The 15,549-nt window shown below is 34.3% G+C and overlaps 1 protein-coding gene across 13 annotated transcripts in view; it reads left to right on the top strand.

The window, feature by feature from the left end:
* The window catches only part of TDRD3 (tudor domain containing 3), a 184,207-nt gene that overhangs the window by 40,775 nt on the left and 127,883 nt on the right, over positions 1-15,549 (top strand). For all 13 annotated transcript variants that reach the window (XM_063618788.1, XM_055245351.2, XM_063618785.1 and 10 more), the window contains 2 exons: positions 2,677-2,761; positions 7,979-8,044. In XM_063618788.1, coding sequence (XP_063474858.1) covers positions 2,677-2,761; positions 7,979-8,044 — 151 coding nt within the window. The remainder of the gene's footprint in view (positions 1-2,676; positions 2,762-7,978; positions 8,045-15,549) is intronic.

The following is a 15,549-nucleotide window of genomic DNA, read 5'->3' as shown; positions in this document are numbered from 1 at the left end:
TGAAGTATCTAGCTGATTAGGAAACTGATTTGGATAGCTACTGGCTTTTTTTTTATGAGATTATCATATCACTAGTATCAGCATTAATTGTTTGATAAATTAAATTTTTTTTTTTTTTTTTTTGAGGCAGAGTTTCGCTCTTGTTGCCCAGGCTGGAGTGCAATGGCATGATCTCGGCTCACTGCAACCTCTGCCTCCCGGGTTCAAGCAATCAAGCAATTCTCCTGCCTCAGCTTCCCAAGTAGCTGTGATTACAGGCATGTGCCACCACGCCTGGCTAATTTTGTATTTTTAGTAGAAATGGAGGTTCATCATGTTGCTCAGGCTGGTCTGGAACTCCTGACTTCAGGTGATCCACCTGCCTTGGCCTTCCAAAGTGCTGGGGTTACAGGCATGAGCCACTGTGCCCAGCTGAAAATGGTGTGTTGTAATGGAAAGAGTGCTGAATTGGGAGTTAGGAGTCATTTTTGTTTTTAACTTTGCATCTTCTAAATTTCTGTTTTGGGGGCAAGTTTAATTTTACATCTCTAGGACTCCATCTGTAAAGTTGAAGAGGTGAATTTTGGTTATTTTTAAATGAAATTAAATTAAATTAATTTATTATAAATAATCTATTATAATTTAAATTAATAACCTATTCTAGTTTATCTGACATCCTATAATTCTTTAATTCTACAGTTTCCTTTCTAGAAAACAAAATATTCTATTAGTCATTGCATACTATTTCCCTCTCGTGTAGGAGCTTGGAAAGCGTGTTTTTGTAATCACTCAATCAGAATTTAATTTATCACCCATATCCTTTCATGTACTGTTGCTTTCTAAAATTGGTCTCAACCTATACTTACCTCTTTTTTCTTCTCCATTTTCCAGCCAGAAAGCTCTAGGATATTATTCCTAGAAGGTGCTTCACGCTTACTCACGTCCATGTTTTTGATTACACTATTCCTTTTCTGTGTTTTTCCCATCCCACAGCCACGTTGAGCCCCTATAACATTTTTATAGTTATTTTGGCCTTGTATGATAGCTGTTTATGTATTGTGTTACACTGTATAGGAGACTGTAAACTTCTTGAGGGCAGGTGTTTAGTTTTCATCATTTTACTAATCTTATTACTGATTTCACATAATACTTTTCACATAAGAGGGGCATAATATTTATGAAAGTGAATTTGTAAGATGATTAATTAGAGTTACAGATACAGTTGGACAATTTTTCACTGTTCATAGTGAAAAATTAACAGCATAATAAATTATTATAGCCATTTTGAGTTAAAGCAGTATTTTAACCATCGAAATTGACTGCAGATATTTGTATTCCATGGTCACTTATATACTGTCATTCCTGCCTACCATCTATTCATTCTTACTGACTCATCTATATATTTGTATTTTCTCTGTCACCCATTTAACTACTTGCCTTCATTTATCATTGTGGTTTAGCAGTGTCATGGTCTTAAACTTTTAATAGTACCTAATTTTGTTAACATTCTTGGTTTGATTTAAATATATATATTTTTGACTTATCTCCTTGGTCTTGCTCATTGGCTTATCTACTTTAATCTTCTATTGCTCTTCTGTACTGTTCTAACTATTCACATTTCTTTTCACTTGCTTTTTTACTTTGGAGAAATTATTCTCTACTTCTTAAAGGCACTTTTTTTGGTTGCTATTTCTGGGTAAGGTTTACTTTGATAAGTATCTTAGAATCAGTCTAGTGTTGAGGGTTGATGGTGGAATTGCTGTTCATCAAAAATGAGCTTGAGTTAGATCTCTTAGACTAGCAGTCTTGGATCCTTTTAACTGTGGAAGAATGTCTGCAATGGTGATGGTACCATTAGCCATTGGGTTAAAGGGGTTGATACTGATTATAAAAAATGTGAGATATTAATCGGGGTTTTTACAAGTGAATTTTTGATGGTTGATTCCAGAATTGTTGAGTTTATCAAAGAGTTTCAAAATGTCCATGGGTATGGGTAGAGATGAATTTTTTTCCTTCAGATTCAGTAATCTCTTTACTCTTGAATGAATTGTCTCTGACAGATGCATGGTTGATTTGGACTGGATAAAAGAAAAAAGGGCAAATAAGACAATGAGTAAAAAAAACTGAAAAGAGATAGGAAAAGTAAAAGATGTATTGTAAAAAGTTGCTTATCTTTGTGTTATTTGGAATTAATAGCCTTTATTGAAGGATGCTTGAGAACATTATGTGAAAGAAAGGGAACTTGAGAAGATAATCTGAGAAAGTCCGAGAGAAGTTCTTCTGTACTAAGTTTAAAACAGTGTTGATTTTAGTTTTATTTTTATAACACATCTCAATCTCTTTTTAAGAGCTTACTGTATTAACAGATACTTAAGTCGAGATTATATTTGTATAATAGCAAAGAGTAGCTTATACATCCCTTAAGTATATTGACATTTAAATAGCTTTTCTCAGAAAGCATATGAATAATCTTATTGACACAACATCTCTTTAAGGGTACAAAAGAAAAGTATGCACTGTTCATCTCTTCTATAAGACATAGTAAATAAACAGGGAATCCATATCCAAGACTCTTTCCCTAGTATTTGTAGCAGAAGCACTTTATAGTAGAAAACAAAATTGCATGTAGACTTAGGAAAAGAATTTTGGTTAATTTTGATTTTAGATAATATTAAGCCATTTATTTTATTTTAACAGGTATCTTTCAGATGAAGGCATTGAAGCTTGCACAAGCTCTCCAGACAAAGTCAATGTAAATGACATCATCCTGATTGCTCTCAATGTAGGTTATATTTATTAACTTGTAAACATTTGAAATCTGGAAGCTATATTCATAAAAAAGTCTCAGAATAAATTGGGTTATATGATAACAAATATAGAGAACATCTTTCTTATTTTGTCCATTTTAAGTTGTAGTGACGTTTGTTGAATTTGGTAATCTCATATTAGCAAGTTATTAATATCTATTATACAGAATCCAATGAAAAAGGAAAAAATGAAATTAACATCCCTTTTTTTCACCCACTGATCAGTTATAGACTTTTTTAACATTTACAGTAGCTATGTAATAGTAGTAAAAACTGACTATTCATTAAAATGAATTGCCATTTAATTTACATAGAAACTCTAGCTAGATTATAACTTTTTGACAGTGGTATTTATTGTTTCAAAATAACTTTTCATGATGATAGAAATAATACTTATTGTGGAACATTTCAGAAAAAACAGAAAAGCAAAATAAGAAAATTAAATCCGCTTATAATTACTATTAATGTTTTAGTGTATATTTCTTTTCAACTCTTTCTCCACCCAACCCTCTAGCTGTTTTTTTTTTTTTTTCCATAACTGGATTGGCTTTTGGGTTTTTTCAAGAGTTATAAAAATTGTTTGAAATAAAAATGTAAGTAAACAGGCCAGGCACAGTGGCTCACGCCTGTAATCCGAGCACATTGGGAGGCCAAGGCAGGAGGATCATGAGTTCAGGAGTTCAAGACCAGCCTGGTCAATATGGTGAAACCCCATTTCTAGTATAGATACAAAAATTAGCCGGGCTTGGTAGTGTGTGCCTGCAGATCCAGCTGCTCGGGAGGCTGAGACAGAAGAATCGCTTGAACCCAGCAGGTGGAGGTTGCAGTGAGCCAAGATCGTGCCATTGCACTCCAGCCTGGGCAACAGAGCGAGACTCTGTCTCAAAAAAAAAAAAAAGTAAGTAAACAAATGTTCTTTTCTCATTCCTGCAGTTACCCTCTGATTGTTTTTCTATGTAGCTTTATAATAAGCTATAAACAATCAAATTTATGTACTACGATATATGGTCAATGAAATTCCTAAAAGAACTATAGTCTGACAAATCCATCATATCACTGCAAAATCAATGTAAAGCAGAAATGATGGGCACAGGGAACATTTAAAATATAAATAAGTGTATAAATCTAACGTTAAAATTACTTAAATTTATATTTATAAAATTAAACTTGGGTTTAAACAGATAAAATTTATGTCCTACACTGAGTCATCTTTCTTTCAGTCTCTTTGAATTTTACTTAACAAGTAAGATCATTTATTTTGGTTTCTGAGCTAAGTATTTAGGTTTTTAATAAATAAACGACTAATTTTTTAATAATAAGCATTAGCTAGAAATTATACATGTTATTTATGACTAAAAACTGTTTTTCTTTGTCTTGCACTGAAATTAGTTAATTCTATTGCTTAAAAATATTATAAAGGACTCTTGTTTAAGAAAAACTTCCTAAAGATTCTAGGAAAGAGATTTTATGACAATTTGCTGTTTTTTTTTAAAATTTATATACTTAGGTAAATAGCAATAAACTATAATTGGTATGAAAATTGAATAAAATAAATCAGGATGAAGTATTTGTGCTGTGTTCATAAGAGGGAGGTGCATGCTGACTATTATCTGAATGAGTTAATTTGTCTTTTTTATTTTCCCTGAAATATGTGGTTAAATACTGCAGTCCAAAGCTATGATGCCATATGATAGGAAAAAAAACATTTTGACTAGGGTGAAGCCTATACCAGACAAATAATCTGTTTTTCCAAATTTAACATCTTTTAATAAAATTTAGGCATTTATAGTATTCTGTTGAATTTTTTTCAACTTTTGAGTGATTGTGGGAAATTAACCACTAGTTGAGAAAGACATGTATTACTGATTCTTATTGTGCATATATGTACGTACCCACACATGCATAGCTAATTATATATTGGGAGGATAATCCATGAACAAGTTTTCTTCTCTTCTTTCTATGGGGTACACGCTGAGCTTGTTCCTTTATCTAACAATGAACACTGTAGTAACATGTATATAGTGTTTCTTTCCAGGGAAGCCCTCTGGAGACTAATACTCAAGGCCTTTATTGGGCTGCCCACAAAGGTACCAAAATTTCAGATCCCTCCCAGAAAACAGATGTCCACCATAAATCATATTGTTTATATGAATAATCCATGCAGTGAATTACATTTTTAGTTAGAGAGTGGTCCAAGTGCAAAGTCCCTAGCTGCCAGCCTAGGGCTAACCTTGTAAGCTGGCCTTTCTAAAGATAGCTGCCTCAGATCTGCTATGTAACTTTTAGGCTTAGCTTTTTATGTTGAAAAGGAATGTTTTTAATTTTTGCTTTTTAAATTGGAGAGTAAGAATATTAAGAAATGACATTGAAATCCAGCATGTAAGTTTTACGTTCAAATACTGGAATTATTCAGAAAAATATTTAATGATAGCCCAGTCTTAAATTACTGATCACTATCCATTAGTAAAAATTTATTTATTTATTTATTTATTTATTTACTTATTTATTTTTTTATTTTTTTTGAGACGGAGTCTCGCTCTGTCACTCAGGCTGGGGTGCAGTGGCGCAATCTCGGCTCACTGCAAGCTCCGCCTCCCGGGTTCACGCCATTCTCCTGCCTCAGCCTCTCCGAGTAGCTGGGAATACAGGCGCCCGCCACCACGCCTGGCTAATTTTTTGTATTTTTAGTAGAGACGGGGTTTCACCGTGGTCTCGATCTCCTGACCTCGTGATCCGCCCGCCTCGGCCTCCCAAAGTGCTGGGATTACAAGTGTGAGGCACCACGCCCGGCCCCATTAGTAAAAATTTAAAAACAAATTATATTTTTATTTCCTTTAAGATTTTGTATAATATAAAATGATTCGCCAAGTAGATATTATCTTGCATTTACTTAAGTAAATAGGGATTGTGTCTGTGTGTGTGTGTGTGTGTGTATTTATGTGTGCATGTGTATGTGTGTGTGGGTAGGTAGATGCTAAAAGTTTTCCTGTATTATTATTTTTTGTTGTTCAATATAACAGCATTCTTGGACCCAGTCATCGTCCTAGCAATCCTGATATAATGGCATCTGAATAATAACGTTGTCTTAATAGTATGAATTTAGGGCATTTAAAGATTTGGTAGATCATTTTCATCTTGCTAAAAATACATCAAAATAACATTTGTATATTTAAGGACACATACTATGTATATGTATGGCACTTTAGAAATTATGTAAACTTTGAGTGTGTAGTCTTTTTTTAGCCTGACAACAACTTTGTGAGATAGGGTTGGTGGTGTTTTTCCATTTTATAGAGGAGTAAATTAACTGGGTTTTGAGAATTAGTGACAGTGTCCTAGATCATATGATTCTTTAATTACAGCTGGGATGGGTCAAGGTTTAGGATTTTTGTCTAGTGCTCATTTACTTTACAGTGATGGCTCATTTTCATTTGAATTAAATTTCATAATTATTGCTGAAAACCAGAAATGAGGGACCATGATATATTATAAAATTTGTATGTATTCTGTTTCTCATTAATATTTAAATATTTCAGCTTTTGGGTGACTTCAAAATAATGTAAATGTTTTCATGAACTGTTAGTTACATTATTGATATGATGGTTATGTATGTTCAGATGATTAAAAAAGTACATGTTTCATGCTCACTAAAATAAACAGAATGGCTAACATTTATTGAGTGCTTACTCTGTGCAAGTCATTATACTGAGTGCTTCACATCTATTAATATTTAATTTTAAAACCGTCTTAATATAGGGAAGGCTGGTGTTAAGAAAGTATTTTTTTACACCTATGTTACTCAGTACTTACCAAGTGAAAAGGCGTACAACGTGAGGTACAGTTTATATTTCTTTTAATTCTGTTATTGGATTGAGGTTGCAGAAAGCATAAGTCTAAAGCATTGTTACACATGAGTCTGGATTTGCTCTTAATTTGCCATGCAGTTCTATTTAGTGAGTTTTACTTTGAGTGATCCCTGCATTACATTAAGGAATAAATTATGAATCACAGTAGTAAAAAACTGGAAAGAATCTGTGGGGATTATACAACTTATATTCTCATTTCTTAAGCTGACTACATGTGGATATTTCAAATAGGAGGATATTCTATTATGGTAGGTGTTAAAAGAAGATGGTCCTGCCCCTCTGTATGTATTCATTTCACATCACAGTAATTTTAATCATCTAGTGTTTTCTCCTTAAGTCTAACAAAAATTTTTCCCTTGTAATTTATGTGGTTAAATGCACTTTAAGTCTGTTTTCTTTTAACTTGTTCTTAAGGTGATGAAGAGTTACTGTTTACTATATTATAAGGAAAAATAAAACAATACAACTTCAGTTATTATGCTAATCTCACTATCTCAACCATCAGGATAATTTATTAGTTTAAATAATTGGATCTTTTTTATGAGTACTGACAGTTTTCCTCTGAACAAATCTCTTACCATTCCTTTATATTTTCACTTTCTAAAGAGGACACAGTTGTAAAATATTCTGCTTTTTATGTAGATTGTGTAGTCAGAATTTTCTTTTCTTATGTCATGAATGCTATAGCCTTGTTTATGTTAGTCCTTATATTTTCCTTGCTGAGTTACAGGTACTTCTGCATTTTCATAGTCATTTGTTTACCACCTTCTATTTCTGTAACTTGTTTAAGCAAATGAAATTACTATAGTAAAGGTTACTATAACTTCTTTGGTGTTCCAGTGGTATTGTGTCCTGGGATATTGTATGTTATGTAGCTTTATGTTACAGATATCATAGCCTATAGAGCGATATGTTTTTATGTAATGTCAAGGTTATATGGGATTCAGTTTTTAAAAATATACTATGCATATGTATTCAAAAGCTCTCATTTGATTTTGGAATGTGATATTTTTTAGTAAGATCAAAATTTACATAAATTAAGTTTTGGATTTTAACAGAGAAGAGTTAGTAAGTAAAAAGGTTACCTAAAGAAATATGAGCAGGATTAAGGCCTTATGTGTTACTATTCATCTTACTGGTATACTTTAAACAAAGTATTATGGGACACTGTTACTTGAAAGATTGATAATACATGTAGATCTCATGACTAGTTAAATTGAATTTTTGTTTCACAAACCATAAGTAATTTCATCTTTTGTTCGTGAGATTAGATTTAAATTTACTCTTTTCTATAATTCCATTTTAATAATAATATTTTTATTTTAGACAGATCTGAGAACAATTGGCAAGAAATTCCTCCCCAGTGACATCAATAGTGGAAAGGTAGAAAAGGTAAAGAAAATCAATAACTTCTTACATTATGCTAACTACAATAAATATGAACTAAATTACTGGAATTACTTTTTGTCAATAAAGACTGCAATTGCAAAATACTCTGGAGGTGAACAGGTCACAAAGTCATTGTTATGGTGACTTCCATGGAAAATTATTAAGGGTTCAACTTTTGGTGACTTTTCAACATTAAAAAAAAAACAACCTTTTGTTTCAGGATTTGTAACTATGGCATGCTTACATGAACCGTGAGACTTACCAGATGTAATTGGCACTCATTACAATGACCTTTTCTTATCTTTCAATTTTATTTACCTTTTTATTTTAGTTACCTTAATAAACTGTTACGTTTATTTAATGAACTTATTATATACAAATATAAGATTAGGAAAGTATTAGGAGCAATTTGGTGAAGCTGTGCATTTGTTTATTGCAATCATTTTGCAGTACACACATATGTATTCGTGTTATGCATTTTTTTGTGTCAGCAAACTCAGCAAACTTTAATTATATTTTTACCTAAACTTTTTATGCTGCAAGTTAAAGTCCATGTCTTCTTTGTCTTTCGTCAGGAGAAATGGAGTACATCTGGTTACCTTCCTTTGTGAATAATTTTTTTTTTTTTTTTTGAGATGGAGTCTCGCTCTGTCGCCCAGGCTGGAGTGCAGTGGCGCAATCTCGGCTCACTGCAAGCTCCGCCTCCAGGGTTCACGCCATTCTCCTGCCTCAGCCTCTCCGAGTAGCTGGGACTACAGGCGCCCGCCACCACACCCGGCTAATTTTTTGTATTTTTAATAGAGACGGGGTTTCACCGTGGTCTCGATCTCCTGACCTCGTGATCCGCCCGCCTCAGCCTCCCAAAGTGCTGGGATTACAAGCGTGAGCCACCGCGCCCGGCCCTTTGTGAATAATTATATACGTGAAGACATAAATGTCACTTTCACAGGTTTCTTTTTGCTAAAGCCATCTATCTTGATTCCTTTGTTTATTCTCAGTCTCAAGCTTTACTTTCATCTCTATTGTTCTTAGAATCCTCTCCAGTTTCTTTACATTTCTTTTGCTTTTGGTTATAGTGGCTTTCTCAGACTTCAGTGTGCACCAGAATTTCCCAGAGGTCTGGCTAGAACACAGATTGCTGGACCTCAAACCACCTCTATTCCCGTCTGAGTTCCTGATTCAGTAGGACTAGGATGGAATCCAAGAATTTGCATTTTGAACAGTTTTCCAGGAAATGTAGAATTCTAGGAAGCATACTTAGAAAAGTAGGCAACAATCTTGACTAGGTCTGTTGGATGCAACAAATCTCTATAGGAAAAGTAAATAATATCAAAGCACTGTCTGTACATCGTTACATTATTTTACTTAAAATTTTGAAGCTTTCTGATTCTTGGTTTTCTGCTTTCTCTGTGTGTCCTAAAAAGATGCTGAGAACTCACCTCTGCTACAAGCTAATAGAATAGTAGTACAGAGACTCTTGTCTGCTCCCTTCACTCTTTCAGAGCGTTTTTACTTTTAAAAGTTTTGCACAGTGGTCTCTTTAAGATTTCCTTTGAACGCAGCTAGCAAGAAGAAAAATAACCTTAAAACTCTCTGATCTAGATTATTCTGTCAAATTTTATCTTTTAAAACATTCTTAATGCAAATGTAACTTTTCACATGAAACAAAAATTTGATATCTCTGCTTGCTCTTCCTCGTTGATTTTTTCTTTTCATTACATACTTCCAACACAATATTAATAAACTAATAGTTCTCTAGAATTATTATTCACAGAATTATTATTATTTTTCAGATGGAGTCTTGCTCTGTTGCCCAGGCTGGAGTGCAGTGATATGATCTCAGCTCACTGCAACCTCCACCACCTGGGCTCAGGTGATTCTCCTGCCCCAGCCTCCCTAGTAGCTGGGACTACAGACAGGCGCATGCCACCACGCCTCGCTAATTTTTGTGTTTTTTAGTAGAGATGGGATTTCTCCATGTTGGCCAGTCTGGTCTCAAACTCCTGACATCAAGTCATCTGCGCACCTCAGCCTCCCAAAGTACTGGGATTACAGGTGTGAGCCACCGTGCCTGGCCTTTTTACAGAATTATTCTTATATGTCATATAAGAATATATATTATTCTCACAGAATTAATAATTGTCTTCACCAGTATTAATGAAGATGTTTTGAAAAATAATTTAAATAAACATTTTAGAAGTTGGCACACAGAAATTACTCATTTGGTTTGTCTTTAGCTAAAAATCCATATGTTATATAAAAATGTAACTATCTTAAACCAAAGTACATATTCAAGGAATGTATTTTTGATGTGAATTGAATTATTTTGGTTTCTTTATTAGTAAAATAAGACTAATATAGTAAAAGCTCCTTATTTATGTCTTCATTGGAATGCTTTTATTAACCAGCATTTTACCATTAATGACTATAAATGCATGACTCTAGAATCAGTCACTACTGATCAGTTACTTACTAATATTATGTAAGTTATAGTTCTTGTTTAAATCAACTTTGTTTGAATCTGTGCATAAGATATAGGACAACAGTTGGGAAACAGAATATTTGAATAAGTAATCTGCCTATCTCTTGACCATGCCAGATTTTGGTATAAAATGATATTTTCTAGTTTTCTTTTTATATTAGAAAAGAGTGAAAGAAAGAGCTGGGTTATCTAGTGATCTTTCAAATAGGGCGTACTAAAAACCAATGTTCCAAAAACTAACTTAGAAAACTTAAAATATACAATAGACTATTTGAAGAAGCAGAGGAGGCATGGTTGTGGCATGTTTCTGATTAAGGGTGGAGGGGCATTAAATGATAGGGACCAGGAACAGATTGGAGACATCCAGACATAGGGTCATTGCCCTGGATTTAAATCTTCTTTCTCCTGCTTATTGGTTTTTGTGACTTTTCATAACTTAGTTAATCTCGCCAGTTTTTAATTTCCTTATCATTTAAATACTACTCCCTTACAACATTGAAGACATAAATGAGATAATGCTAAATCCAGTACAATGCATATGGCAAGCTTTGAGAATTGTGAACAATTTAGGATGGTATTTTTGTCTTGAAAGTCTAAGAATATGTGAATCCTTATTATGTCAGCTAGGTATCTTGTTACTGAGAGATCTTCAAGGGGATTCAATGAATAAGGTAAGGCAAATTGGTAAATCATTTATTGTCTGGGTTTTGGCCCCAAACCCCATGCAGAATTCTACTACTTGAGGTAGGTTGGTCTCTGGTAGAATGAAAGCAAGCTAAAACCTCTGCTCTGACTGTTTCTACTAAGTTCCAAGCCCATCTGATATTACCATTTCTGAGAGAGAAAGCCAAAGGAGAGTGAGGATTGGAGAGCATTTGGCCCAATATTTAAAAAGCAACATGTTGCAGGGAGGAGGATGTCATCTTAGAAACTGCCTCCATTAACCTTGTGTGGTCCCTTTGAAAGGGCCTCACCCATGTATTTTCCAACCACCTTGGAATCTCATTCACTAGGCCTGAGGCTCAGTACAATGCACTGGAGCTTCCCCAAGACCTATCAGTAATCTTTTTTGGAAGTAGATTAAAGGAGTGTAGAGATGAGTCTTCAAACTTCATCTCCTGAAAGCCCAAAGTAAATGATCACACAGTGTGTATTATTATTTTTGTAATTAATAAGACTTAGATAATGCTGTTTTCAGCATTTGGGAACTTGAGAATGGAAAGGGAGAATGGAGAGCTGATAGATCTGTGATCAGGTAAGAAAGATTGTAAGTATGCAGTTGGAAGACAGCTAATCCCGGACATACTGAATTTACAGCTCTCATTTTAAGATGCATCAGAGGCCTTCAGAAAGGCGTCGTCCTGAAGCTTTGAAATTGAAGTCTTAATAATTGCTACTATCATTGATTATTTTGGGAGAAGATAGAATGGCAAAAAGTAGAAGTAGCTTTATTACTAATTAATATAGTAGTTTTGCTCAGGTTCTTTTCTCTTTCTTCCATTCTCTTCTTAACATACTTTTCAATTTCTGTCTTTTCTCCACAAAATTTCCCCAGAGCCTTGATGCAAAAGTTTCAGAAAAATTTAAAAAGCGGTGAGAGTTGGACGATGACAATTTCTTCCAGGTTTCCAGATATTCTTATAGGCACTTCATATTTGATTCAAAAGCTGTAAAAATTGTGACTGGAGGGAAGTGTGGTAGGGAAGCCATATTATGCAACTTATTTTCTGAGTTTTTCAGGGCATGCTTTGTTTTTCTTGGATATTACAAAGTCCTAGGACTGCTGTAGCAGCTTGTAAGCTAAAAATTATGGAAAAAGTCATGATAAAAAGGAAGTATAACTTTAATATTCTTCCCCAATTTTAATATTTTGCTGTAGCTTTTTAAACCTAGGCGTAAAAGTTAATTATAAAATACAGATTAGTTTCAAAATACTTTTTTACCAATTCAGCTACTTGAGGACCTTATGTGCTGCTATGGAGTCCTAACTGTACAGTCTTTCAGTTCTGTGTTTATTTTTTCTAAGTTCTAAGAATGACAGGTTGTAGGCTGGGCGCGGTGGCTCATGCTTGTAATCCCAGCACTTTGGGAGGCCGAGGTGGGCGGATCACGAGGTCAGGAGATGGAGACCACAGTGAAACCCCGTCTCTACTAAAAATACAAGAAATTAGCCCGGCGTTGTGGCAGGCGCCTGTAGTCCCAGCTACTCGGAGAGGCTGAGGCAGGAGAATGGCGTGAACCCTGGAGGCGGAGCTTGCAGTGAGCCGAGACTGCGCCGCTGCACTCCAGCCTGGGCGACAGAGCAAGACTCTGTCTCAAAAAAAAAAAAAAAAAAAAAAGAATGACACGTTGTATATACCTTTTTAAATGTAAAACTATGATGAAGACCTAATTTTCCCAAGTAGGAGTGACTGGTCTCAAAACCTCAGCAATACTGACATCGACCACAAGATGGCTTCACTGCCTTAAAATTCAAAGTGAAGGTTCTCTTACCCTTCGATAGTCTAGAAATCGGATGTTTTTAAAAAGGAATTGAAAAAAGTTTTAATTTTTGATTTAATAAAATAATATGTTTCCTATATGTTAGTCTGTGTTAAGTAATACAATTTGTTTCTTTTAGTGAGCTGTATATTAAAATTAAACATCTACTTGTATTAGAAAAAATGGATGACTAAAACTCTTATGCTTTATTTACAAGTCCTTATTGGTAATTACTAATAGGACTTCTGTGGATTTTAAATAGATAATCGAAAAATAAACTATTCGACTTACCTTTTTCTTTTTTTGGTTCCAAGGAACAAAAAGTTAGAGAAGTGAAGAATAGAAATGTGGAAATTGTCAAATGATACACTGGGAAAAGTGTTACTTTTGGCTGGTAGTCCCACATACTTTCCTTGTATTCATTTGCTATAATTACTTTATGATTGAATACGAGCAACTTATGTGCCCTACTGTTATTTTGAGGGTTAAATTGAGGCTTTTTACTTTCAGGGAATCTTAAGTTTGCAAAAACCTATTCAAGATTATGTTGTCAATTTCTTAATTATAAGGAATTTATTAAATGTTTTAAAAATTCCTAAGGGGTAGATCGTCTAGTAAATATACCACTATATTTATAATTCAGAAAGTTTTAATTTTATTATTTACTTTCCACTTAAACTCCTTTGCTGCATATGAATATCATTTGAAAAATTTGAGATTAGGATTAGGTACTTCCTTCCCTAAAGCTATTTCTTTGAATATTCTTGATGCTTTTCTCATCTGCTTCCCTCTTGATCTTTTTTGGCACAAGCACCTACCTTACCTAGGAGAACTCTGGTTTTTAGTGAATTCTAATAATTCTTGTTCTTGTTTTTCTTCTGTCATTTGTTGAGGACCTATTCTATGCTAGGTCCCATGTTAAATAATTTATATGTATTATCTATACAATATTCAGAACAACACAGAAAATATAAACTATTACAGCCTTCCCTTTTACTTTAGAAATAAGAGAATTGCACCTTCCCTAAGATCACAGTTTTTTGTTGGTATAGCACCTGAGTGTCTTCCCTCAGCTGTCAAAGTGCTATTTATTTTTCAGATTCCAACTGAGGTGTGACCCTTCTCTTCTAATTTTCTTGACCTCTTTTGAGCAGAATTAATTTTTAAATATGAATATTCTCATTGCCCTTTATACCTACATCTGTTTTTAGTATGTAACAAATATTATCATACTTTTAGAATATGCGCTACAAAGACAGGCTTTGGCATGAGATAGATCCGAATTGGAATTCTAATTTGCCTCTTACTGACTGAGTGACCAGTGGTAAAGTACTTTACCCTCTGTCCTTAATTTTCTTATTTAGTATATACAAATAATCCTAGGGTACTTTATATTTCTGGAGGTAAATTAAAGAACTTATTTAAAGATCCTGCTGTATTTTCTGGTATGTATCTAGGAAGTGCTAAGTAAATTATAGTTAAAGCACTACAAAATATATTTTTTAATCAGACGGTGTCTGAATGTGTATTTGTGCCAAGAGATAGGGATGTAGAGATCAAGATAGCCTCTGTCTTATTGGAGCACATAGCCTAATGAGAGATTGAGAAACCAGTCGTGTCAATGTAGTGAAACAAATGCTATGTCAAAGGTGTGTACAATAAAGGGGCAGCTGTTTCAGTTTAGTGAGGGTATTAGGTTGCTTTTCTTGCTAGACTGTTAGCTTTTAGAGATGTGATTTTCAATGAAGGAATAGTGGGTAGATGCCCTATATCGGGCGTATTTAAAATCTTAGGTTATAGCTCTACGGTACATATACACATACACACACAGATCACACATACACACACACTATATTTAATGTTTTCTATGACACAAAAAGCTCCTTTGTAGTGGAAACTAAAGAACAGAAAATAAAGCTTGACAAATCTTGACTGGTAACAATACATGGAAAATAAGTATAGTGGATATTTGTAATTTCTAAAACCTAGATTATCTCCCTGTGTTTGGGGGAATTTCCCATTTTAAGAGTTTTGGTGTAGAGAAGAAGAAAATGCCAGATACTTTTCTCCCAGCCTCCTTTGCAGCTATGCTAGTCAGGTGTAGCTGCCTTGGAGTTGGGCCAGTTACATACAAAAAAGCGGGACCTGTGGAGAATCCTGTCAGTAAATAGTTGAAGTTGCAGCAAGATTGTTTCTGGAGTAGTAGCTGCAGGAGTGCCAGAGTAAGTGTCCAGAGCCATTGAGATTACTGGTACAAGGAATAGTGTTAGATGCTTGCCGTGTGCTGGATCCAGCTTGTTCCAGCTCATGAAGTTGATTGTTGGCATCTTTTTCCAATTTAGAGTGCAATAACATCCAGTTGACGGTTGTGGTTGGCCATGGAAATTGGCACAAATTACAGATTACAGTGGCTTTTCCCCTGTCTCTCTACCAGAAGTATTTTACTAACACACCTCTGCACACATATAACAGTTTCCCTAAGGAATATAAACAGGAATGGAACTCTACTGCATTGTGGAATTAAGCCAGTATTCAACTTTACAAG

Source organism: Symphalangus syndactylus, chromosome 15 (assembly GCF_028878055.3).
Source record: "Symphalangus syndactylus isolate Jambi chromosome 15, NHGRI_mSymSyn1-v2.1_pri, whole genome shotgun sequence".
NCBI classification, from domain to species: domain Eukaryota; kingdom Metazoa; phylum Chordata; class Mammalia; order Primates; family Hylobatidae; genus Symphalangus; species Symphalangus syndactylus.
Note: the sequence above shows the minus strand (reverse complement) of the source record. Positions and strands in the feature narration are given on the sequence as shown.